General features: G+C 44.3%; 1 protein-coding gene across 1 annotated transcript in view; it reads left to right on the forward strand.

Moving 5' to 3' along the window:
- The window catches only part of RAB13 (RAB13, member RAS oncogene family), a 48256-nt gene that overhangs the window by 2154 nt on the left and 18788 nt on the right, over positions 1–27314 (forward strand). The window contains exon 2 of the mRNA XM_069218152.1: positions 25365–25425. Within this exon, the coding sequence (XP_069074253.1) occupies positions 25365–25425 (61 nt within the window). The remainder of the gene's footprint in view (positions 1–25364; positions 25426–27314) is intronic.

A 27314-nucleotide genomic window follows, 5' to 3' on the forward strand; every position in this document is an offset into this window, starting at 1 on the left:
AGTAGCTCGGGAAGTTTTTTTTAATAATCTTAAGTAGCTCTCAGAAAAGGTTGGAGACCCCTGAGCTGGGACTTGGAGGTTACTTTACACAGGGGAATGACAGCCCGGATTGGCCTGGGAACCGTTATCAGCCCCCATTAAACATCCTACTTAACCACCTTTAGGGCAGATTTTATTTCACTGTACCATTCTAGCACCAACTGGGCAAATAGCTTCAGTGGTTGTTGACAGTTTTAGACATTTTCTTTCTGCAGACCGCTTAGATTTTAACTTGACCCATGTCTGATGCCGTTCTTCATTCAGTTCTGTAATTTCCAGCCAGCAAGAGTGGGCCTTGTCGGTTCACATTTCATCTCATATGATTGGACCTACTGGTCCCAGCATGAGCGTGCTATGGGATGTCGATTGAAAGGCATTGTGATGGCTGAAGTTGCCCAAATCTCGACATTTTACAATTCTACAGATTACAGTAATTTATCCAAGCGTTTCTTTTCCAGAGAATATTGCCATTTTTATTTTTGAGATTATTAGGAATCCAGGAAGTAAACCAGTTGCGGGCAAGGACTCAAATGTATGCGCTTCCTGAGATCAGTTTGCCTGATAAAAGTCCATTTAAAGTGACACTTCCCTGGAATGTGATATTTTGAGCTCCGGCTTCAAACAATTCAGGCCTCAAAACGGACATTCTTTTACGAAAAAATGTACATAGTTTCTGCCAATTTCTTGACAATGTGGTTCATTTTCTAACTGTAGCGAAATGTGTGTTTTCTGTGGCATTTCCACCATTTGTTCCTTATATCTTTCCCCAAATATTTAACTTAGCCTGCCACTGAAGTTGTTTGCTGTGTATCAGTAAACTGTGTGATTGAAAAGTGGAAGAAAATTGGCTCTCGTCCCAAATAGAATCGCATTGCACCGCCAAGGCTGGCGTGCTGCCACGTTTGTGGTAGGACTAGTTTTCTTGTGGATATAAATTTTACTACCCCACCCGGATGGATCAGAAGATGCCATGATTATGTATTTATATAACTTTTCTTAATTTAGGATGCCTGCCTGTAGTAGTTTGTAGCATGGCTGCTTGTGAACTATGGCGGTCATTCCGACCCTGGCGGTCATAGACCGCCAGGGCTGGGGACCGTGGATGCACCGCCAACAGGCTGGCGGTGCATCCAGGCCAATTCTGACCGCGGCGGTAAAGCCGCGGTCAGAAAAGGGAAAGCTTTCCCGCCGGTTTTCCCCTGGCCTGAAGAATCCTCCATGGCGGCGCTGCAGGCAGCGCCGCCATGGGGATTCCGACCCCCTTCCCGCCAGCCTGGTTCTGGCGGTTTTGACCGCCAGAACCTGGCTGGCGGGAACGGGTGTCGTGGGGCCCCTGCAGTGCCCATGCCAATGGCATGGGCACTGCAGGGGCCCCCTTACAGGGCCCCACAAAGATTTTCAGTGTCTGCATAGCAGACACTGAAAATCGCAACAGGTGCAACTGCACCCGTTGCACCCTTTCCACTCCGCCGGCTCCATTCGGAGCCAGCATCCCCGTGGAAGGGGGTTTCCCGCTGGGCGGGCGGGCGGCCTTCTGGCGGTCGCCCGCCAGCCCAGCGGGAAACTCAGAATGACCGCTGCGGTCGTTTGACCGCAGTACGGTCAGAATGACCCCCTATGTGTGATACTCTGTGCATCTTGCATTTGTACGTAATGACATTGTACTTTTTATGATGCTTGCTATGTTAGCAGGGGTGTTGTGAAGGTGGTACAGTCCATGTCTAACCAGTAAGGCTAGTGGTAAATAAGCTGATACGCCCATTTGTGGCCTGTGATCTTTGCAGTGGATGTTCAGTAATGGTATATCCCAAGTTTTGCTGGTGCATGCCCTGAAATGTTCACAAATGACTTATGATCGTGGTAGTGTCCTGTGCCATAGACAACGGAGTCTTCACAGGTGTATAGCCGTGTGTAGCTTTCGTGGATGGTGGGTTTATCCAGAGCCGTAGTTTATATAATATGAACATGTGAGCTGACATAGCCCACCCATTTCCCAAACTTTCATCACAATTTCGCTGAATATCCTTATACGGAGAAACAGTACAGTTCTCTGTGATTACTTACCCGGTATGGCAGAGCAAACACCATGACCTTAAGCAACCCTACTAACTTACTCTTGTAGCATAAACCCTCCCAAATGTATCTCTCAGCACTAAACTTGATTGTACAGCACGATGCTCCAGGATGGCCATAAAGCGGTTGGTGTATTAAGTAAATACCCAAATATTGGTTTGCTTGATCTATATGTAGCTTGTAAGGTTGGAGAATGACTGGTAATTTAAGTACCATAAGGCTGTCTGTCAGCAACACTGGTCCTGGGAAGGAGTTAGAAGTACGATTTAGGATTTCAGTGCAGAGTCCTGCACCAAGGTCCAATTTAAATTTGCCCCTTCTGATATACAGAAACCTCACCACAGTGACCAAAAAAGATCACTTTCTTATGGTGGCTTGGGTACCTCGGGACTGAGCATTAAGGTTTCCTCAACAGAGAGGAAAATTAAAGCATCAAATGTGTATGAATGAAACAAGCATTGGTAAAGCTAAAAGGAAGCTAAAATGCCTGGCATTGGCAGCTAGTCTTCTGGTTCTGTCTTTGCTCTTTAGGTCTTGCCTGAGACAGCACAATGTGCTGTCTTTTGCGAGATGTTTTATTAACTAAAAAGGGGCTTAGAACATGCCCATTGCTTACCATTCATTGGCTTCATTGTCACTCTTATTTGTTGGCTCCTGATTGGTCAGCACATGCGGGTTTCACTTTCTTTTCATTTGTTTCCTACCATGGAGCATGGACCAAGTAATTATTACTTCTTTTAGTGTCGTAACGCTGGCATTGATGTTGTGGTTTTTTTTTAAAAAAAATTTAAGATCTCTTCTGAAAAGTGCGTGCACTGCCTGCCAGTCACTTTATTAATTTTCTTATTCTCCCCTGTTGTCATTATTGTTGCCTGTTTCTCCATCACCCCTCCTGTTCCTTGCCCATCATTGTTGCTTCACTTTCCCCACTCACAGAATTTTGCTTGTCCAGTTTCCCATTTTCCCATCCCAGGTCATTGCTTGCACCATTGTTGCTTACCCCTTGTCAGCCACCACTGCACCGTCCTCCATCCCTCCCACCCACCCACCCACCCACCGTCTCACCTGTTGTTGCTTGCAGCGTCCTGCAAAAGCTATTTGGCTAAGAGTTGACTGGGTCATTGCACTTTTGTTTTATTGTATTTTTTTTTTTTTTGTGTTACTTTCAGCCATGCTGCACAGCAGCCACCCTGCCTTACAGCATACATGACTAAACACACATTGACAAAACAGATCGAACTTGCATGGGCGAGTTCTATTGGCTTTGTAAATGCTTGTTTTCTTTGGTCATGGTTGTTACAAAACTGTATTGTTAGGGAATCTGCCAGATTTTCCTGAATATAAAAAAAAAAAAAAAATAGCAAAAACAGTGTATATGTCTCTAGAAGCACACATTGCCAAAGCTGTCACTCATGGTGAAGTAAGCCAGTGGCAGAAATGAGCTGACCCACAAACTCTGTGGTGGGCTGTAGTGATTCTAAGAACATTTTAATGATACAGCAACATACCAATGGATGTATAGAGCTGGCTAAAAGCCCTTATAAGCAAGTATGCTATACATATATAATTTTACTAAAATTAAAAGGTCTTTGCTAACATCAGACCCAAACAAAAAATAGAAGTTGAAATATTCAAACTGCTAAATGGTGTGTTTTGGTGGAACTACCGTACCCATCCCATCAGTGGTCATATTATTTCTCATTACTATGCACTAGTCTTGTGAAGCTGGAGGGATCTACCCCCACATGTAAGGTCCCCAGTATTTCCTCTTGGTTGTGGACCAGGCTGATGTGGTTAGACAAAATTGTCCGGCCCTACATGTCCTAGTATATTTCCTTTATGTGGCCCACCGTGTTATTTTTAGGTGCCCATTCTGCCCTTCCCCCAAGTGGCCCCAGTATTTACCAGGGGCGTGTGGTTGGGTGGCGTTGCCCCAACCCTTCTTGCTCACAGTATTTCCCCCTGGTGTGGGCCAGGCTGGAATGGCTGTGTGGGCCTAACTCTGCCGCTGCATGCCATAGTATTTTTCATCTTTGTTGACCAGGCTAGCACGATTGGGAGGAGTATCCCGTATCCTTACAGGCAGTAGTACTTCTAGTCCTTGTGGACTAGGCTGTATGGTTGGGTGAAGCATCCTCTACCTGTACATGCCCTAGTATTTCTTATAGTAGTGTGGTGGAGCACCGCTTACCCTTACAGGCTCCAGTATTTCTCTTTATTGTGGACCAGGCTGGTGTGGTTGAGTTAGTGGGCTCTGCGTTCTTCATCTAGAGTCACCAACCAGTTCTCCAGATTGTGCACCAGGTTTAGTAGCTGGCTGGGGACCCCACAGCGCTCTCCTCCTTCTGTGCCAGTAGCTGGTACCACCGGTGGCTCCACCAACAGATCCCAGTTTTCTCCCAGCAGGGCAATGCTACTGGACGCGTCTTACACAACAATGCGGTGCTCGGTTCCCAGTAACTTTACACTGCCTGTTAACCAGGCAAGAAACAGCTGCAAGAAACTTGGTCCAAGTTATCAGAGATGTGCCCCACGCATACAAGAATTCAGACACTGGTGTTAGTTTCACCATGGACAACAGGCGTGATATTTCAAACATCACACATTAGTTCTGGACAAGGGACGTGTAGAAGCGGGCTGGCCCAGAGAGATATGTCTGTTTCCAGACAATCCTGTGCTTTTGAAAGGCTGGAATGGCCGTGCTCGAGTCAGTCAAATGATGAGCTGTGCTGGCACAGTAAATACCCCCAGCTCTGCCACTGCCCCTCTGGCCGGACATAGAGTACACTTTTAAGTGCGTAGAGTGGAACTAGAATACCCCTTTCTTGAAATCGGTGCCATACTTTAGTGGAAGTCCCAATTACTTGTTTGGGAGCTCTAGGCACAGATCTGCACGCCATCCTCTTAAGAAATAAGGTGATAGTAACAAGTTCAGGGTGAGCTGAATCAGCTCGAGGCTTGACTTAAAAGAGACTAAAGAACAGGATTACGATGGGATGGGAAATCCAGAGTTCCAGTGAAACGGAGATCTGCTTGGAAGTTAGAAGACAGGAATGCCTCTCATCCTTTCTCTTCCTTTAAGGGTTAGAGGTATGAGGGAGCATGAGGAGTTTAGGATTGTTAGAATAATCTTACATGGGTGGTGTACGGGTGGAGAATTGTTCCACGGCTTCCTTGATGGTCAGGTAGAGGTGTGGGTGTCTCACCTTGGCACTTCCAGCATGCCGTCAGAATGCACCATGGGGCAAAGCTCCAGAGGTTTCATCCAATCACCGGTCATCTGCATTTAGGTGCTTCTGGGTAGCAGAAGGAAGGCACAGCATCCTGCTCTGTTGCACCAACCTCACCTTCCCAGCAAGCAGCATCAGGGAAAGGCAAGAGACAAGAGTTTCTAGAAGCCAGACATCTAGCTTAAGGTGTCACACAGGAATCAACCAGCATGCCATTTTATGTTTGTAGTACGGCTCCACAAAATATACCCAGTACACCAAAGCACAGCCATATGGCAGACACTCTTTTCTAGCATCCTGCCCGCAAATAAGTGCCAAAAGTACCTCTTTGGTCATTGTTCAGATGCTTGAGTCTGCAGTGAGGCTACAAAAGCTCGCACCCAGACCCACCTATACACAATCTAGAGGCACAAGTGATTAGGAAACAAGGGAGTGATGGGGGTGGTAGGAAATTGACCCAGCAGGGTTGGTGCAATCCATTTCACCATCCAGAACTATAGATACCCAGATCAGAGGTGAGGACTTTGGCCTTCCTTTATAGTTTGGCAAACGCAGGACCTCCACCAAAAAGTGGCAGATATCCCGTCAGCCATAATAACAGTGTATTGCTGTCAGTGGCGGTCCGGCATGCCGGATTTTACATCTGCCACTGTGGCAGATGTCCTACTTTGCCCACCTTTAAATAAGGTCAGTTATCGTGATCTGAGAGAAAAAGCGAGGAGTTAGTAGTAGCTCACTTAATGCACTCACAAACTACCTATTGCATTTGATAGGGTGACGGGGCATCAATTCTGAGATGGTGGTGCTATCACTTTGGAACTAGGGGAGATGCAGTGCTATGGTCGTGACCTATCTGGGCAGAGTCAGAATACATTAGAATTTGCTTTACAATGAGGATGCACACTCGGGGCCTCTGAGATTCTCCAGCCACAGCGCTGTCTGCATAACTTGGAATTGTCCAAGTTTGCCCCATACTCCATCATCTGCTCCATAATCAGCAAAAAAAAAGAAAAGTTTGTAGCTCTAATTGATTAAAACTTACTAGGTCCACGCTCTGACCCATGCTTTGTAAATAGTATCTGGTCATTTTTCAAGAAACTTGTCTAGAATGTTCTAATATGTGTTGCAACGAAAGAAAGAAATGTGCTCTAATGTGCCGCAGCAATTCGCCTTCGCTTGCCACATATTTGAGTCTACTCGGCTGCACAATCTGGTCCTCAGCTGCCACATAATTTCAGATGCCCCGGGGTTCCCTGATTACACCCGGGGTGGGTAGGGGAGGGGTAGGATTTCATTAAAACACTCATGAAGCAGACAGTCACTACGCACTGTTAACATTTTGCTCATTTGGTTGAGCGGGCCGCTCATTCCTAAAAACTGGAATGATTTTAAAGCCGACCTGGACTGTACAAGGATGCAAACTCTGTTTAGAAGAAGGCAGGAGCTTTGCTTCTGCCACAATAAATTGATGACGATCGTTGGGTCCAGAAATATATTTGGTCTGGCTGCAGTGTCCCTGATTACAAAAAGAAACACTTTCTGACAACACTGCAGCTCCAACAACTTGGAAACAACGACTCGGTGAAAACAGCAACTATTAACTCCTAACACCGGATACATGTCCTGATTTCCGCAACAAGCTGCGGCTAACAGAGATTCTGCTGTCCTGGGCATGAATTCCTTGTCTGTCCGCCTTGCAGGTCCCTTCTCGGTCTGGTCAAGGTCTGCCTGTTTTTGTATCTAGCTTAGTTTGGTCCAGTGCTTTAAATGGGAAAATAGAAGTGCAGGTACTCTGTGCCAGAGTACCTGCTTGTTTCTGAGAAGTGCCGGTACTCTCCAATTAAAAGTATTACGTTTTTCTTGAGATGTGCCGGTACTCTCCCTCTCAAAATAAAAAAGTGCCGGTACTCAGTACCGGACAGTACCGGCCCATTTAAAGCACTGGTTTGGTCAGACTGACACCTGACCGTTCTCTAACCATGCAGTTCTCTTGTTGGCGAACACATGCTGGATCCCCACCTCTGTGGCCTGGTGGCTGTGGCAGGTACCTTGTCAGTCTTATCTGTCCTTGCTGATTTCATGTGTCCCAGCCTAGACTTGCTGGTTCCGCGTCTCTCTGGCCTTGCCCAGCCAAAACCTGCTGGTTCTTTCGCTTCCTTAGTCTTGATTGTCTCTTGTCAGCCTGACCCAGCCAGGATTTCTAATTTTTTCATCTTCCTGACCTGGTCCAGCTGCGAACTGCTGGCTCCTTGTCAGCCCAATGTGTAGTCATGCTGGGTTCTTGTCGGTCATGCTGGTTCCTCATCGCTCTGGCCAAGTTGGCCCAGCTGGAGCTTGCGTGTTTCAAATTCGGTGTTGTCAGTCTGGTCTGGCACTGCCCTATACATTTATCCCAAACCTTACGCCCCTTCTCAGGTCTGACCCTTGCAGTGTGGCCGGATTATTCCTGGATTGGGGAAACCTCTGCATTTATGTTGGACATTGTGCTGGTTTGACTCAATTACTAGTCTAATGCTTGTGTATCCGGTTCCAAACAGTTCACTTTCTCCTTATACTTTGTAAAACATTCGGAGAAGACAGCGGTCACAGAAAGCAGGTGAATAGATCTTGGTGGGATAAAAAAAAAATCCAAACCGGTTTGAGACTCTTCACATAGATGGTCGGAGGGTGTCTCTAGAGGTCGGCCGAGGCCCCCAAGGATCAGCCCATTCACTGTTAATTTATTTTAAGTTTTTCATTGCTCCGATCACAATTGGTGACATTAGTGGACGTTCCAGGTGTGACAGAATGAGTGAAAGTTTTTATAAACTACAAAAAGGCCGTTGAGTTTATAGCCCTGTACATGCAAAAGTATTCATTCAATTGTAGGTCCTAAACCAGCCGTGGGTCACGTTGCCCAAAAGACTGAATAAACTGAGAACATACCAAAAACCTGTTTGTTTGAAATTGGACAGTCTGGTGGAATTCAGTTATGGATGTCACGGGTGATAGAAATGCCGAATGGTTTATTCTGATTGGATGGGGAAACTTCCATTTTGCTGTACTTTTTACGGGTAGGAATCTGAGATGAAGCGGAGAAGTGCAACAGACAGTACACTGCCCTATGGTGGTTTTGGACTCAGGATTTCCCAACGATGGAGTAGAGGTTATTAGAAATGACAAATTGGCTACAATTTCACTATATATGTGTTTGGAGAAGTTCTACAGCATGAGATGTATATCTGGCACCCTGGTGAAGTTCTGTGGACACAACGAAACGCGTTGGCTGTGGTGATTGAGTGATTTTCGGAGTTGAGCCTGCGAGTGCAAGCACTAGCGCATGCTTCTTGCTTGCAGGACTGTTGTGTACAGTAAAGGGCTTGGAGCTCGCCTGTTGCTTACCATTTGTTTACTTGCATGGCACTCTTTGTTACATTCTCGTAATTCGTCACTACAGGGCAAGCATAATTTCATTCCTGTGTGTGGAGCAGGGACCAAGTACTGATTGATTCAACTCCAATTAGTGCCCATCCGCTGCTCACAACATGATTGAGGTACGACTTTGTTCTTTTTAACTCCTAGTGACCTGCAAACAGAAGTCTTGTTTCCTTCTTATGTGTAACTTCTGAAATGATGCTTTAACACATAATCGTGTGGTACACCCCAATCTGCCACACCAATCCACCCCACTCAATCCAAACCACTCACTGGAATCCACTCCATCCCACCCGAATCTAATCTGCCCAATCCAGTCTGCCCTAGTCCAATCCAAAACCCTCTGCCCCACCCCAATCCAAAACAATATGCTCCACTCCTATCTCACTCACTCCAGAACAATCTGCCCCAACCCATTCTGCCCAAATCCAAAGCAGTCTACCCCACTCCAATCCAAAACAATCTGCCCCTCTCCAATCCAAAACAATCTGCCCCACTTAATCCACCCCAGTACCACCTGCCCCTTCTACAATCTTCCCCACTTAAATCCAAAATAACCTGCCCCACTTCAATCTGAAACAAGCTTCTCCATTCCAATCTGCCCCACTTCAGTCCAAAATAACCTGCCCCACTCCAATCCACTGCACCTCACTCCAATCCACCTCAGCCCTATTTTATCCCCCCACTCCAATCCACCACACTCAATTCAATCCGCCCCATTGAATCTGCCACTCTTGATCAGATTCCCCCACTCATCGATCCCACCCCATTCCAATCCAATTCACCCCACTCCAATTCAGTTCACCCCATGTCAATGCAATCCACCCCATTCCCAATTTACTACTCAACCCCATCCCATTTCAATCCATTCCAGTCCTCCCCAATCCAATCCAGTCCACCCCACTCTACTCCAATCCACCCCAGTTCAGTCCACCGCACTCCAGTCCACTCTATTTAGCCTACCCTACTCCATTCCACCCACTCTGATCCACCCCACCCCTTGCCAATCCAATCCACTCCTCTCCAATCCACCCCACTCAATCCATTCCATCCCACCTCAATGCAGTCCACTTGACTACAATCCAGTCCATCACACTGCAGCCCACACTACCCCAATTCAATCCACTACACTCCAGTCCACCCCACCCCAATCCACCGTACTCCAGCCCAATCTAATTCACCCCACCCCATCACCCCCAATTCAAACAACCCACCCCATTCCAATCCACCTCTCCCCATTTAAATCCACTGCACTTCAATCCAGTCCACCTCACTCTATCCCATTCCAAACCACACCATTCCAATTCACTCCGCTACCTCAATCCACTCCAACCCACTACCTGACAGTTTCTGTCACTAAAATACTGAACTCTACTCAACTCTCCGACACTCTAATCCCCCCCCTTCCACCCTACGACCCTCCAACAAATCCACTTGATGACACGCTACTCCCCCACTCAACTCTGACACTCCACACCACTAACTTTTAGCCATGCTGAACAACAGCCACACTGGTGTACAACATGACAAAAACACATTGCCAAAGCCAGTAGCTGTTGGACAGGTGAGACCTATTGACTTTGCCAATGCTTGTTCATTAAATTCTAGGATTTAATGAGGAAAAGACTGTCTTGGTTATCGCTTCTTATTTTTATGACGGAGATCCCTTTAACGTAAGTTATATAGTTGAAGTGCACTGATATATGATAATTGTAAGACTTATGGTGTGCTTCCTCCACGTTGTTGATACATTCTTTTTACAAACTGCAATACATTATTATAAAGTGATATTTACATAGTAAAAACTTTAAGGTATAGATGAAAATTGACAATCTAGAATGCAGTGAATGGAGTTATAAAAATCTGTAAAATCAGATATGGTCTTCATGACTGCATAGATGGGATAGGCAGGCGCGGGTCACCTGAAGGGGCATTTTATCATTTTGATAAGTCATTTCACACCACTTAATTGTGCCATTTTAGAGGGCCAATCCTGTGTGCTTTAAGGATGTTTTTCCAGATTCACAGTGATGCCCCAGCGAAGCAATTTTTGCTTGTTAAAAATTTAGATGTCTAGCCCCAACCCATTGTTGCTGCTGGAGCGTCTGTTAATCCTAGGAAGTACTGTTTCTCTGCTAGGTATGACAAAAAGCTAATGTTTTTTTTCCAGTTAGGATTAAGGCCGTGAATTGATATCTCTGTTGATTCTGACAGCTATATTTAGCATGTACAGCTCAACTGCTTAGCGTATATTTGGCAACTTTTCCCTGTGTCGTAGCAAAGATGCCATAGGCCCTGCAACAAAGTACACCGGGGCCTCAACCCCAGGTGTGAGTAAAGCAGACATACATGGGGATGTATTGTTGTTAATGATTGTATTTTTTTCATGTGGTAGGTAGTGTGTGGGTTGAGTTGACGCCATAGGCCAAACTCAAATTGTGATCTACTGAACTCTGCCATCTTGTTTAGTAAGAACAGACACATTGAGTCGGTTCATCAGAGAAACCCGGGCCTGAGTGGTCATGGGGTATGGGTCCCATGCCCATCAGTAGACCAACACGGTCTATGGGTTTCCTTCTCTCCAGACAGTAGACCAGCAGTATCTACTGGTAGCCTTCTCTCCAGAACTGGCCTAACTGGAGAAGCAGTGGTTGGGGATATGTGCACTGTAAATGGGTTGAATGGTTTATTGGCATAAAAGATTCCTTGTCTCGACAGCTGTCAACCTGGCTCAAATCAAGCACCTTTCACAAACATGAACATTTTACCCACGCATGCATCAGTCAGTCTCCCGAGGGAGTGTCCAGTATATCACAGATCTTTCTACGGAAAGATGTTTCTTAAAAGGATACAACTTTTCAAAATATTACCAGGTGCAAATATTTACTCATTGCATTGATCATTAGGCATTTAACAAAAATGATCTTGGACCATTATGTGATTTCAAATAGTTTGAAATGCTCTTCAGATCTGAAAAATAGTTCACAATGTACAGAACAGGGTTGTATTTTTTTTTTTTTTTGGTCAATTTTCTGTAAAATGTGGTAGTTTCTGAAAACCTATCCTCATTTTTCTCAACAAGGTCTCGGTCATGATTTGACTCGGCTACGTTGTATACTGGAGACAGCCTAGATAATGTCCACAAAGCCTTTTCACTCGCAGCTATGCCACGTAATCACTCATGACTATTACTAAACTTGAAGATGGTGTCGGGTAGTGCTATAAAGGCCCATGAGGCCAGTGGTCTCGAAACGTTCTTGTTTACATGTTTATAACCTTGGTTGGGCCCTGGTTTAAGAAACTCAGCATGGATTACAATCCTTAATTCAGCTAAGGCGCCCCTGCGAAGCCACGGGTGAAAATTTGCCTCCCGTACAATACAGGTCCCAGTTATTGTGTTCTGGTATAGACTATCCAACTGGCAGAAGATATACATGCCAATGGCACAGTGAACTTTCCATGCTGCCGAGATGCTGTCAAATTTCATAGCCCCACGGTTCGAACATGGGAAATGCATCAACAGCCACGCTTGCACAATAAAAAGACCATACGCGTTACAGATTCTGATCTCCTCCATCTTTGTGGCTGAAGGACCAACACAAGAAGGGTAGCAATAGAGAATTCTAATAATGGAGAATTAATATGGTGCTTATTTTCGCATTTTTCGATGCTGTTTACTCGTAAGCGGAGCAGACCTGAGGGAAGCACTTCATTTGGATACCGAGGATTTCCACTGGGATTTGTTGACAATCATATGCTTTCTCGTGCACGTAACTTTAAACAAAGGTCTTGTCAACCGACCAGAGCTCTCTGCTTTCACAATGGGTTATGCCTGGAAAATTGAGTTAACAATATTTGTTGAATCTACACTGAATGTAGTTGTTTTTTTTCCGACAAAGCCTGATCCTTCCGTTTTCTTTTTTTAAATAACGCCGATCGAATCCACGTCATACTTTTACGCAGTTTTTTTTTCCCTGAATCCTTTCTTGCCCTTCATCCGGGCCTTCTGTTTGGATTTGTAACTAGTAATATGACCTGCCATTGGTTAATATAAGACGGACTGGGGAGGGGGGTGCACGGGTTGGTGATGTCATTTAGCAGCCTTGACTCCATCAGCACTGCAGTACTCCTTTGAGGTGACTCTTAAAGCAGTGCCATTGTTATCACCCCAATACTGAAGGCTTCCACAAATGGCAAAACTGGTGCTCCATAACCTTCAGAGGTTCTAGTTCTTGTTGTCACAAGAGTATGTCGTGTCTGCTTGTATTACCCGTATCTAATTATTTACTGGCTTTCAATATACGAAAAACATCAAATCCTTATTCATGTTCAGTCCAGTTGATAATTTAGCGATAGTTAAGACATCTATCCTTGGGGCATTCACATTAATGTGCAATTCACCAAAAGCCTGTGGTAAAATGCATTAGAACAATATGTACACTAGTATCCTCTAAATAAGGTTAGTAACCATCTCTATGTCATATGTGACTAACATATTACAGATTGAGAATACACAGCCCTGTAGACACGAGTGAAGCAGGAATGGCTGGGAACCCAAGAAAAGACTATGTGGTAGTGAGGCAGTGAGAGACATTGATGAAAAGATGGGGCTGGAGATTCCAGGCTGTGCTTTCTGCCCTCGAGTGTCCACTTCCGGCCCAGTGTCTGGACTGTCTCTGGCTCTAACGAGAGATCTTGCTGATCAGGGAAGCTAGTTCGATCTCACTTGCTAACACATAGCAACACGCACCTCTGCTTTCCCATTACTACTGCAAATAAACTGAGCACCACTGACCGCCGTAAATACACTTAAAGCGCGCGAGCACCCCTTAAAGGGGGCTGCACCTCGCAGAAAGCGCCGATCATGAGTTGTTGACGCCACATCCGCAGGTGAGCTCACCACTTTGTTGCTCGGCGCATTGGTGTCTCGGGCTTTCCAGAACTTTATTCGGTTTTGCTGGCTTTGCAACCCCGGCCACTCTGCTCGACGTGTAAGGGCCTTCCTCCCGCAGAAACCTGCTGTTTAGTTCAAACTAATTGGTCCTTTTCCGAGCTCTTTTGACTTCTCGTCACGGCCGCAGCCTCCTATTGCGTAAGTGGTGTTGGCTTTCCAGGGAAGGGACTTTTTCCTTCCAATTCTGGCCCACATCTGGGAGGTGTTTTTATTATTTCTGGCTTCTTCCTTTCTCGGGCCATGTTGCTGTCCTTTAGGACTTTCCTTCTTGCGGGGGCAGGGGATTTGATTCGGATGTGGTACTTTTGGCTTTTCTTTTTTAGGACCTTCCTTTTTTTTTTTTTTTTTTTTTTTTGTGTGTGTTAATGGACCTTTTTTTCTGGGGGGCCCCTGAAGATTCTTTCTGGAACCGGTAGCTTTTCTTTTTAATCTTTGGCCTATGATTTTTGTTTGCCTAGGGCAGATGTTTTTATTCCTGGGGTTGAACGACCTTTTCTTTCTGGGCCCGGCTCCACTGACTCCCCTCTCCCAGCTTGTCTGTGTGTTTTTTTTTTTTTTAATTTCTTTTTTAGATCAGGCTGTGATTTTTGTTTGTTTATGGCCTAGGGGGGTTTCCCTTGGACCATGGGATGGATGTTTAACTAGGGTACCGTGTCGCATTTCTCCGGGTCCCGTCTGTATTTTTTTCTGGGACCCAGGGTTTGTGTTTTTGTCGGATTGCTGGCCTTGTTTCCTCTAGCAGGCAAGTGACTCGCGTTCGGGCCTTGTGCGTCCTGCTGGTTTGTTTTGTTAGTGTTGGCGCGCGGATGTCCTGCCTCTACAAGTTTCTGCCTTGAAAGAGGATTAGCTATTAACAGGAACCGCCATCTCTCTTTTAAAGCATCTCGACGCATTTCTAATTTTGCCAAACGGCTGTCTCTTTTGGGCGAAGTCAAGTGGGAGTAGATCTAGGCCTTGTTTTCCTTTGCATTTGGGGTCTTGCGGTTTTGCATTTTCTGTATACCCCCGGTTGAAGGTCTGAGAATGCCAGGGAAAACAGCACAGGGTGAGCTGGCTGGGCCTGTGAATTTGATAATTTCTATTTTGTTTCTTCTTCTTTAGCAAATCCATGGTACTTCCGGTGGTTTACTGAAACGGCAGTCTTTACTCTAGCTCTGGGATTTAAAGGGTAAGGCCCTAAGCGTTTATAACAAATTCATTATGCCAGAAATGCACAAATGTGATCTGTATAGGGCAGCATAGTTTAAACAAAACTTTTCTATGAACTGTTTCGCAGTGCCTTCACTCGATTTCGTCATTGAGACTTAAGGGGGAACCCTCATTTTATTTTCAACTCTTATTAAGCACACTGTCTCGTGCTTTTCTTTTGGCACTGGATTAATTTTCATGCTTTATATAATATAGTGGCCTGTTAATCAACAAACAGCTCCATCGGAAAGTTCGAAGTTAGAGAAAATCCAAAACTTTTTCCCATTACCTGTAAGCAACACAGGAACACGTAGGTTAAACAGTGTAGTGAACTTATCTGTGAGATTCAATGTCCCTCTCATCCCATATAAGATTGACTGGCTAGCAAAAGCAGTCAGATCAATCTTGGAACATCTTATCTTTTTGTTTCATGTTTGTTCTTCTAAGAAATCCAGACCTTACTGTTCTGTGAGTATTAAATGTACATTCCTTTCTGTTGGCTAGTAGCCTTTACTACATTTCTAGATCCGCCACTAAGAAAGGGTCCCTCGGATTCGGTCTTATTAATCTGCCTGAACCAATGTTCTGCTGCTTTTCAAACTTTGTCAATAGAGATGCACTTTGAGAGCCCGGTTGCGTAAATTGAGATTTCCTTAATTCTGGACTTTTTCTTCTTGTGTTTCTTCTTCTCCAGTTTGCAGATGTCTTGACTCCTGGTATGGCACTGTTCGCAGGAGGTGGGTGGTGCCACAAGAAGTGGAAATGTTGTTTCCCATGTCTATATTTTTTTGTGTTTTATCAACTGTGGTGCAGTACAGTTTCAGAACCACTTATATAGACTATATCCTCAAGGAAGAGTTTGTCATTCAAAAACCCAGACTAGCCCCAACACTCACATCAGTATTGACAAAGATATTAGAAGACAAAACCTGCGGACATCTGAGAAGTTTTTGTTGTTGTTTTGAATAGAGGAACAGAGAAGAAGAATGTGTTGAAAATTGTTCTTTTCGACTTCCTAAATAAGATTGTTTCTCTTAAGGGGTGGAAGTTAAGGTCTGAATGGGGTCTTGCCAGATTTCCACGAGCTGAGGTCTCTTTTAGTATTCACAGTGCCCTGCCTAGACAGCAGTGTCGGGGATGATCTCAAATTGAATGCTAAGAATTGAAGTATCTCTAGAAAATTCATGGTTGCAGGTCCGTGCTTCTGAATATTGTGTGAACATTAGAGGTGCTGGAATATGAGGATTTCTGCAGGAATAACTTTTTTTTGTTTTTTGTAAAAGATTGTCTGCTATGTCCCTGAAAAATCATTTTTACTTTTTTGCAAATGGGCAAAAAATGTGAGGGAAGTCCAGAGTAGTCCAATGTACAATCTGACTTTTACATTGCATTGATGCAAGGATTAAAAGCAGCACACCTTTTATTTCCCCTGCCTTAACAGCTGGCATGTATTGCGGTAGTACTTTTTATTATAGCTGTTAAAACATTGTTGGCATATGGTACGTTACTATGCAACCTTTGTAAATCTAAAACAAACAATATAAAGAGGCAGTCCTTCCATACAAGTATATAGTGAGAGTTTGGGCCTGGGTGAGAGCACTGATACTTACTGTGGAGTATCCCACTTGCCACCCTGCCTCAGGAAACTGACTGGTAGGGTGAGGTATGGCTACCCCTATCAGTGAGAGGGAAGACCTGGGCTTATGTTATGGTAAGTAGTTTTGTTTTAGTGCACATCTTGACAGTTACTGAGGTTTTTTTTTTTTGGTTTTTTTTTGTTTTGGTCTGGCATGACAACAGAGCATTGTGTTGACATAATGTCATCAATGCTTTTAAATACACAGAGTGACCTTGGCTCTCACCTCAAGCTATCTGATGTATCATTCCACCATTATAGAGTGCTTACATTGCAGTGCATGAGATAATGTTATGAATCTCAGATGTACGCTGAATCAACGCACATTAAATTCTTCATAACGTAGATTAATTGTATGCAAAATGCATTTTTTTTTTTTTTTTAACCTCAGCAGGCTTTTTTATTCCTGAGGTTTCCGTCAAGATTCAAAATGTGTTGCCGTCTCTTAGGTTTAACAGTGCTCATTGATTAGTGCTTCAGTGAGAGTTTTATTTTATTTTCTCAGTGCCCCAATCTGGCGAGTGCATGTGAGGTAAGTGTGTGTCAACTTTAGGACAGACGGTTTAATGAGCAAGGAGATGGTAAGGTCCTTGGATTGCCCCTACCCCAGAAGACACATATGCCAACCTGGCAATATACATAACTCCTAGCTGTATGTGAGCATTAACAAACAACATTGCATTTGTAATGCAATAGGTCTCGCACATTCCAAACAAGCTGTCATCCTTTGAAAACCGCGCCAACAAGCAAAAAAAAAGTGGAGACTGAGAAAAGACAACTTAAAATAAAGTTAGCTTTCAAAAAACTAAAAAAACCTTGCAATTTTGTTTGCCCTGCTACGCACATTTTTGCCAGTCACAAGCCTTTGTTTGCAGGGCACTGGAAGTTCAAACAAAATAGTACCTCAATCACGTCGGAAGCAGAGGATTGGCCACTAATTAAGATGAAATCAATTAGTGCTTGATCCCTGATCCACACAGAGGAACGGAAATGATGCCAGACATGCCTTGAGGAATTACAAGGCTGTAAAGAAGAGTTCCATGCAAACCAACAAATAGTGAGCGACAGGCGGGCCCCAAGCCCTTTACTGAACATACCAGTGTCTCTCATGCGAGACGCATGCGCAAGCATGTCCACTCACAAGCTCCACCCTAAAACAACCAGGAATTTACTCAGTGTTTTCACTAAAGGTTCCTTGAAAATGCTTCTTTTTAGGAAGAAACCACCCTCCAGACGCGTATAGGCTGTTGAATAATTATGTGTTTATTGCATGACTTGGTGATGTGGTGTCATCTGGCAGCCTTACCCTGTAGACTAGTGCACTTCCCTATTGACATATTGACCTTTCCCTGACCTGTGCCCTCAGGGCAACATTGTGTGGCAGACCCTGTAAAGTTACTGTTCTAACTCCAGTCCTAGGATATTTGGGGGAAGAGCAACTTTCCCCCAGATATTACAGGAGGCTTATTTACCATTCTTGCTCAAGTCCTGGAATATTTTGGGAAAGTTGTAAATTCCCCATGTATTTTTAGGGTAGGTTAGAAAGTATTAATTTTGAATGGTGGAAAGTACTATTCTGAGGGCGCAGCTCAGGGCAAAGAACTAGGAATACCTTTAACCAACAACTGGAAATCACACAAGATTAAAAAAGTAGGCTCACTCAACAAAGGACAATGAAAGCCCCTGCATACTAGGTGGTCAGAGCAGGCAGCAGGGAGTAACGGCAGAGAAGTAGTGGTTTTGTTCAGATCTTAAAACCAGGAAATGTTAGACTTTGGTACTCTTGTGTACTAATCATGATCTTCAGTGCAAGACGGGACTCTGCCTCTTGATACAGTTTGCGAATCTTAGCAAGTGCAACTGGGAGTGTGAGGCAACAGAGAACATATTTACAAACCAAAGATCTCAAAATTAAGTGGCCAGAAAAGTTAAATCATGTGGCATAATGTATCACATTTTGTGGCAATATTATTATTTTTATTTTAAGAATCATAAATACTGTCAACGCAAACATTTCACCCGATTAGTAACAGGTGAAGTCCCGAATTATTCGGCATTTACAAGGTAACCAGTTAACTTTTGCAAAGGGCCTGCCAGTGCACAGACATACGCGTGGAGTTTTTAAGTTACTTTAGATCTGTTTCAGTTAGAAACAAAATGCTTTTTTAAATTGAAATCTGCAGATTTTGCAGCAGACAGTGAATTATGCAACGTGTGTGATATTGTCTCCGGGACGAAATGTTCCCAGTCGAAGGCCTTCAGTAAACTAATGAATTCTGGGAGTTGTGGTCTTAGACAGTTCACCTATAGTGAAAAGGCCAAAGAACAAATTTATTGCGGTTTGTACAGGGAACACTGGTTATTTTAACCAGTGAACACGCAATGTTTGGGCGGGAATTCTACTATGGGGTTTTCCGTCTAGGCTCATGTGAGCTGGAGTTTGCGAGCTGACGGGATCTGGGCCTGGTTCGTTTGGCAACTTACTAAAGTTTCTTGTTAAATAAACTATTGAGATGGGATTAGTTTAAGGAAGATTTACACAGCACAACTACTGTGGAGTAAAATGGATTTCCACCGACATTCCTGGAGTTTTTACAGAAAGGCTCCTAAAAAAATGGGAAAATCAGCAGAAGACTGATTTTATTGTTTCTTTGAACATGTAAATTAAAACCAGCAAATAAAATAAGAAGACACTTCAAATGAATTTAGAGTAGCTTAAACTATCCCCGAATTATTTTTGAGGGAAAAACACAGGTAAAGCTGAAATGTCAACACAATATCAGCACATGGAGCAAATGGCCAGTATTTTTCTCCGAAAAAGGTGGCACGCATGTGACTTGTGATCATATGGTCAACATAGTTAATGCTCCCTACTTATTCATTGTGTGAGTTCTCTTTGGTGGGCCTCCCTCCAGCTCACCAGTACACAATTTACAGTCTGGACTTTTATGTGATAGCCTATGCATTCTGGGTGTGGTAGTTCTGTCTTATTTCCATTGAACCGATTATACTGACGCATCTGAAGAAGTGGACTGTAGGTGATTAGTTCAGGAGGGGAGACTGTCCCCTTAATGACATGTAGTGAGGTGTTGACCCTAATGCTAATGAAAAGGCCAGCCTCCAGAGGTTTTTACAGACTGTGAATTCAGTTTTTAGGGCCTAGTGCGCAAGCGCGCTGTCCCTGTTGTGGTCTCTCTGTGGGCTTTTAACCACACCCATATCACGCCCATCAGTTTCCTTGGTTCGTGGGCTTGCCTTTTAAAATGCGCTTGATTTCATTAGTGAAAGGCATGCATATGTCATGCCCTTTCCGGTGTTTAGCCCTCTTCAAGCGCACCGGCCAACTACTGAAAACATACAAACCTCCATGTTTTTTGTATGGTTTCTGGACTACTTTTTCTCTTTATTTCGTAGGCAGCACAATCTCCCTGGGCAGTAATCGTGCGCTTTTCATGACTACCAGTTTAATTCTATTGTTTATCCTAGCAAATTCTTTGCAAATTCAAGGTTTTACACAGCGCAATCGCCCTCGTTTAAAAAAAGAAAACAATTATTACTATGCAAAGGCAAAACTGGACCAGTCTTTTTATTCTAATTAGTCACCTTCACGCTCATGGTGTGGCGCTTTAAATTGACTCCCATATGTGAAATTGTATTACTTTTCATTTTCAGTTTGTGGCAAGAAAAGTCCGGTTAGGAGTTTCCAACGCTTATAGCTCTAACTCAGGCAAACGCGATTCCCATTGCATTGCAAAATGCTTGTTGAAAATAGAGCTTCTCCAATACGTGGCATCTCTCTCGTGGATCCTATTCAATGGATGAGACAGAAGCTTATTCTTTATGACGATTCAGTCTTGGAACTCTTGCTGTGGTTTAGCAAGGACCACTTTTTGCTTTACAATAGATTTACTGGATTTGCCATATAATCCACCATATGCTGTATAATTTGAAGATATCAACTAAAAACTCTGTCTCAAATACAACAAAATTAACTAACAGTGTGGCTTGTAGTGCTGTGCAGTGCCACCCACTTAGCAAAGGTTAGTTGGTTACTTTTCAGTTAATGATTGCTTTATTCAAGCGTTAATCTGGCCCCATTGCGGTGAAACGTGTACATAATGTGTTAAAATGACACACTACTGCCTCAGAATATGAATGGCTTGCCTTTTTTGCGACATACTTTGAGGTAATCCAGACATAAAATGTGGTCTTTCATTACTCTATAATTCCAGTGGGCCTGCTTGAGTTATTTGTAGGTCTTTGACGCAACTTTAGCTGTTTTTCCAAGGCATTGCGTTTCCAAAAAGAAATCCGACATAAAATGGATACAGAAAAAGGCTTTTGGTCAGTGGGCTTCATCCTTTGGGCATTTAAATTGTCATTCAAATTTTGCTTTCCACCCACTTCCAACATACTGCATGGGGTAATGGGTCAGCCCACTTTACCTATTGCACCTTTCACTTTGAGTGACTGCACAAAGCCTGTGCAAATCTTTCTCGTTTTCCTAAAATAGTTACCTTTTCTTCAGTGCCAAAGCTGCTTCAAGGTGTGCTTCTTTTTTATTTTTTTATATTAACTGTAAATATCAGCTATTTATTTGTTGTGTACTATGGGTGCCAGTTAAGATGGCAATTTATTTGCAACCTCCTTTTAAAATTTGCTGTAATAAAGTGTGTAAGTGACACTGTAACATTGTAGCTGTCTGTCATTTGAGTGCTTGATTCAGTGTTGATTTATGCCCCCCCCTTACAAATAATAAAAGGCATTGAAAGGCTTTTTATTTAAAAAAAAAAAAATATATATATATATATATATATATATATATATATAAAATCTCATGTAGGGTAGCCAGATAAAAAAAAAAAAACTTTTTTTTTATTCTGAGCATCTGGCACCCAAGTTTAGATGGTATCATATTTTTTTATTTTATTTTGTAGCATATGCTTTTGCTTAAATAAAAAATAACCATCGCCATGAGCTTTGCCGATGCTTGTTTAAGCTGGACTTAAGAGTCTCTTCCTGCTTTAGCACAGTGGGCCAGGGCAGCTTCCACTACCCATGATGAAAGCTTCAGGGTGGCGGAAGAGGTCACGGAAGAGCATGTCTCCTTCCGCTGTCTGGAGGATGCAACTGTTAGCTGCATCAATTACGGGATGTAGGATGAACGCCTGCATGGGAGACGCCTCATGTCCAGCTTCCTGCCGACCCTGTCCACCGTTGCCTAGAGGTCATGTCACGTGACCTGCTTAGCCCATCACGTTTTCTTTCAGGTTCTAACTGTGCATTCTGGGATATGTAGTTTTTCTTTCGACATTGAACGTATGCGCTAAGCAATACCATCACGTTGGCTGAAAAATAGCCAGACAGGCTGAAGGTTTCAAACGCGACTGTCCCTACCTCTAGTTTACACGTAGAAAAGAGGCTCACTTTTCAGTGTAAAATCTTATACGCGTTTTTGTCACCTGCCCAGGACATTCGTCTGTCGTTGTGCTGTTTGGCCTGCCTGAGTAATGCACAAAACCGTGATTTTATTATGTGTTTTACTCGGGGCGCGGGAGAGGCTCGGGGAGTAACATGGGACAGCCATGTCCCCCACTCCCTCCCCGGAAGCGCTGACCTTTCCAAAGTATGTGGAAAATGCGCGCGCTGCAGAAGCATGGCAGGCCTGCCCCGTTCTCCCCTCGCGCCAGCTGCGCTCTGTCTATTGTGCAGGGCAGGGCCTGGCCCTCTCAGCCGAGCTCTTGTCCATTGTGCAAGCCGATAGGGGCGGGGTGGGGGCTATAGTGGGGGTGGGTGGGGTGGTTATACTCTTCCTGCGCCGACGAGGAGTTGTTAGCTTTTTTGTATAGCATGCCCCAAAACCCGACTGCCTCTTCATACTTCTGTGGATGACGTTGTATTGCTCACCCTGGTGCACGCATTTTATGGCACGCGAAGTTAAAATGCTTAGTTGGCTCTTCGTGGCTTTCCACTTGTGGCACGCCTCTTCGTTGATGGGAGATAGCATCCAGTGTCATCTTAGAGGCCCGTCCAGGAAATATTGTGGTGGGCCCTTGTTTCGGAACATCTTTGAGTTTTATTACATGTTTTCTGCTACTTCAAGCCACGTGATGCCAAACAATATTGAATTTTGTGCCAGATGTCGCCCACTCTGCGGCTCCTCTGCAGACCTTTGGCACCCAGCTGTTATTGCATGAATGCTGCGTTTAATATATTATTTTGACAACATGGCGGGAACGGGGCCTGCAGCAGGAGTCCTAGGGCGTGTATAAACCAGAGCACAGCAAGGCCTGCTAGTGACTGTGGCAGACTTTCAGTGGAAGCGCAACATTCCAATTTCCACGAATCGTCTTGCGATGGACTTGGAGACCATAGCCTTTCTGAAAATACTCCTTGCACAGACACTCTATCCTGCACCTAAAATGGAAGAATCCAGATTTGCTAGTGAAAATGCACAAATGACAATTTGAGGTGTAAGTGACCAGTTTCTGTTTGGTACTTAAAAATAGGGTGGTTAGGCACTCAATTTTGGAAGGTGTTGAGCTGAGGCAGGGAAAGTTTAAATGAATTAGCCTGGACCCCCGAGGGTTGGTAATTTTGTCACGCCTGGGTAAAATTCAGGTACCCTGGTTCCACAGTCACCAGCTTAATCGCCAGCATAAATATTGAAAAATCCTCAAATGTTTACAGAATATTTACAGACCCTGGGTCTCTTCCTGTATTTAATAGCTTTGCTTCACAATGTAGCAGATTGAATGTACTGCTCTTTTTTTTTAAGTGGCACACCGTTTTTGGCGCAACATTTAATTTAGGATGGGCTTTTGCACATTGCCACAGACAGTTGAATTTTTTATATAGGGTTCAGCCCCTTGCTCAAGATTGACTGCTTTTTTTCCCTATCTCAGTTCTCTGCTCTTTATTAAATGGCTTTCCTCCCAATTCTTACGTTTGTCTTAGACCTAGAGCATTACGTCTTTTATGTCATTTTGTTGGCTGACTTGTATCCTTTCACCACTAAATTAAGGGGACTACTTTTTAGGTCTCGCCCGTGCATATCTTCTCACTTTCAAGAGGCATGCTGTTTTATTTTTGGTTACTAATTTTCTGTTATTTTTACGGGGGCTTGGTAGCTGCATTTTACTACTGGAGTGTTCACTTTTGGCTTTCCCTCTGCTGCCTCGCATCTACCTCTCACCACTTGCACTCTTTGTTTTAGGTCGAGCACACAAGTGCTTGGACCTATTGTAAGTATTGTGGGCCCTTAACCACGCCCTCCTCATGCCCATCACTTTCACTCATTCATGGCTTGCCTTTCAAAAATCGTTTGTTATCATTGGTAAAAGCTTTACATTTGTCCTGCTTTTTTTCCCTTAATATTTGGACCCATGAGAGCCTTGGGAGCTACACACTTTGCTACACTCTGTTTTGTGCCCAAACACCCCAATGCTGTCATCTCTCCCAACCTCTTTTTTTAATTGCTTTTTAAAATATTTTGTTTGTGCCAAGGTCCCGAAGCTGCACTGGCCTACTGTCCACATGCTTTTCCCTATTGCCTAGAAACATGCCTATACTTTATTGTTTAATTTTTTTATTTACAGTTCCGAGATGGCCGTCCGCCATCTTGGAAAAGTAAACTAAAAATAAGCTGATTTTATTTTAAGAAAAACAAGATGGCTGACCTGTATGGTGGAAGCACCTAATATGAACAACATCTGGCTCCCTACTGAACAACTAGTTCCCTTTCAGTCGACCTAAAATGACTTTCTGAAATGCTAATACAGAGGTCCCAAAATCAAATATAAGGCTTCTGTTTTTCACCTGAAAAATACACAAAAAATTGTAAAGAGGCTTTCAGGGAGATAGCTATCAATTTTTTTTTTTTTTTTTTTTAATTCGATGTACCTCAGAAGTGAAAATGGGTGTGATTTATTGTAGATGTCTGGACATTTTTCACTGTGTGTATAGATTTTGGAGAAAAAAAAACGTAGCTTTATATCATGCACATTTACATGGCAACTTTAGAGGGCTTCTTGCAGCGTTGCCCATCGCCGCCGCCGCCACCAGCAGCAGCTGCAAAACCTGAAAAATAAAATGGTAATAAACCATGTCTATTATCGTTATATTTTTCAAGGTGGCGGGGCCATGTGGGATGACAGGAAGGGGGTGGGTAGTGTACCTTTACCATCAGTGCACATGTGGATTTAACCAGCCGTATCAGGACCGCCAAACCCACATGCGCACTGCTCTCTCCAGCCCAAGATGTGTTGCAGGGTTTGAGACGACAGGCACAGGCTCCCAGTCTGCGTGGGAGTGCAAAGCCAGGACTCTCAAGCCAGTCCCGACACTGCGGTCGTGCTGCTTGCAGCATTAGAGCAGGGCTAGGATTGACTGCAGGGCAGGCTGGGAGAGTGTGCTGTGTCTGCAGTGAGTGGAGCCAGAAGAGCAGTGATGCGCTGGGCATCGGGTAAGGTTATTTTATTTATAAAAAAAAAAAATGTAATTGTCTTTTTGTTTTGTGCCCCCTGTCGTGCCACTGTGTCCCGACAGCAGCCACCCCTGGCTTCTGTATGGAGTTCACAGCAAATTTTGCTCAGTTTTGTGTGCATGAGTAAATCGCTTTCACATTCTGAAGAAATGCCATGTGTGATGAGCCCATGTCTACAGATTAGGTCTTCGATCAATGGTTGGAGCAGCCGGCTACTGAACAATGTTGATATCCAGGGGCCACTGTAAGTTCCTCCTCCCCAAATCTGCACCTTGGCTCCTGCCTTCTTGGTGCTGTGCAGACCCTATTTGCAGTTCCAGGCCTTAAACTTCTTTTCTGTTTCAGGCATCGACTTCAAGATACGGACAGTTGAAATTGATGGCAAGAAGATTAAGCTTCAGGTCTGGTACGTGTGGAGGGCTGAGCAGCTTCTGGTGGTGTAATATGGGAAGATGAACGCTTACAATATTTGGATATGGGAGTGGAGGACTCCACTGAACCTATGAAGAGGAAACATGTGATTGCCTGATTAAGGAGGGGCGGGGGCACACACGAGAGTGGGTCCTCCAATGGTTCCATCTGGGGTGGGAAGGTCAACACTGATGTGTGTGTCTCTGTCTCTCTCTCGGGCATCCACTTGCAATTTGCCAATTGTATATGTCAGTGGTGTGCAGCATCTATTTAAAAAAAAAAAAAAAGAAGTACAATGGCAATCATGTCATCCCACCGACGTGCTTGCATCAGAACGCATGTGCGTGGCTGCAGAATGACGCGGGCACCTTTTCCTATAATTCTTTATTTATCGATCCAAGGTGGAAATCGCCACTTAGAATGGTAAATTAAAAATAAATAAATAAAGACTTTGTAGAGCAACAGCACCGTTTTTTTTTTTAAATGAAAAGGGCCATGGATGTTTGAGTGACTTAGGAATAACAAAGGAGTGAGTGGAGTGAGGAAGGGAAACACAGCACATGGAGGGTTTGGAAAGAAGCACAAGAGGGAAAGATGAATAAAACACCCCAGAAGTACATGTCTGAGAGAGGGCAACACAGAGCAAGGATGGGGGACAGAAGCACATAAACGAGAGAGCATTGTAGGGGAGGAGAAGTACATGGTCGAGAGAGCATTGTAGGGGAGGAGAAGTACATGGTCGAGAGAGCAGAAGTACATGGTCGAGAGAGCATTGTAGGGGAGGAGAAGTACATGGTCGAGAGAGCATTGTAGGGGAGGAGAAGTACATGGACGAGAGAGCATTGTAGGGGAGGAGAAGCACATGGACGAGAGACCATTGTAGGGGAGGAGAAGCACATGAACGAGAGAGCATTGTAGGGGAGGAGCAGTACATGGTCGAGAGAGCATTGTAGGGGAGGAGAAGTACATGGATGAGAGAGCATTGTGGGGAGGAGAAGCACATAAACGAGAGAGCATTGTACGGGAGGAGAAGTACATGGATGAGAGAGCATTGCAGGGGAGGAGAAGTACATGGACGAGAGCATTGGAGGGAGGAAAAGCACATGGGCGAGAGCATTGTAGGGGAGGAGAAGCACATGGACGAGCGAGCATTGTAGGGGAGAAGAACATGGAGGAGAGAGCATTATAGGGGAGGAGAAGAACATGGATGAGAGCATTGTAGGGGAGGAGAAGCACATGGGCGAGAGAGCAGTGTAGGGGAGGAGAAGTACATGGAGGAGAGAGCATTGTAGGGGAGAAGTACATGGAGGAGAGAGCATTGTAGGGGAGGAGAAGAACATGGATGATAGAGCATTGTAGGGGAGGAGAAGTACATGGACGAGAGAGCATTGTAGGGAGAAGCACAGGGGCGAGAGAGAGGAACATGGAGTGATGGGGAGAGAAACACACGGGAAAGAGCTCTAAAATGTGCACTCATGGAGTGCGTAAGCCCAAAAAAACGAGAGAGCTGCAAACGAGAGGGGGGGGAGCTACCACCAGACAATCTGAGAGTGCAAGGATTGGTTAGACATTGAACCTGAGTAGACAGAGGTTTCTCAAAAGAGAAGCCAGTGACTGGGTATTTTCAGAAGTCCTCTTCCTGTTCCTCCGAGAACTTTCCAGAGGAAATAAATAGGCACAGAGTTAAACTTGCTTTCTCACTGTGAGGCGGGCCTTTTTATTGCCATGTTCACCAATATCCCTCTGAACCCATATAAGTAATCTCCTTACAAAGATACCAGGGATAGAATTGTAAATACAGAAACCTCTTCTCGGGCCTACACTTGATTCTCATCAGTAGGTCCTGCATTGAATGGAAAAATGAGGGAGCTCTTGTAGAACGTG

Source organism: Pleurodeles waltl, chromosome 12 (genome assembly GCF_031143425.1).
Source record: "Pleurodeles waltl isolate 20211129_DDA chromosome 12, aPleWal1.hap1.20221129, whole genome shotgun sequence".
Classification (NCBI taxonomy): Eukaryota; Metazoa; Chordata; class Amphibia; order Caudata; family Salamandridae; genus Pleurodeles; species Pleurodeles waltl.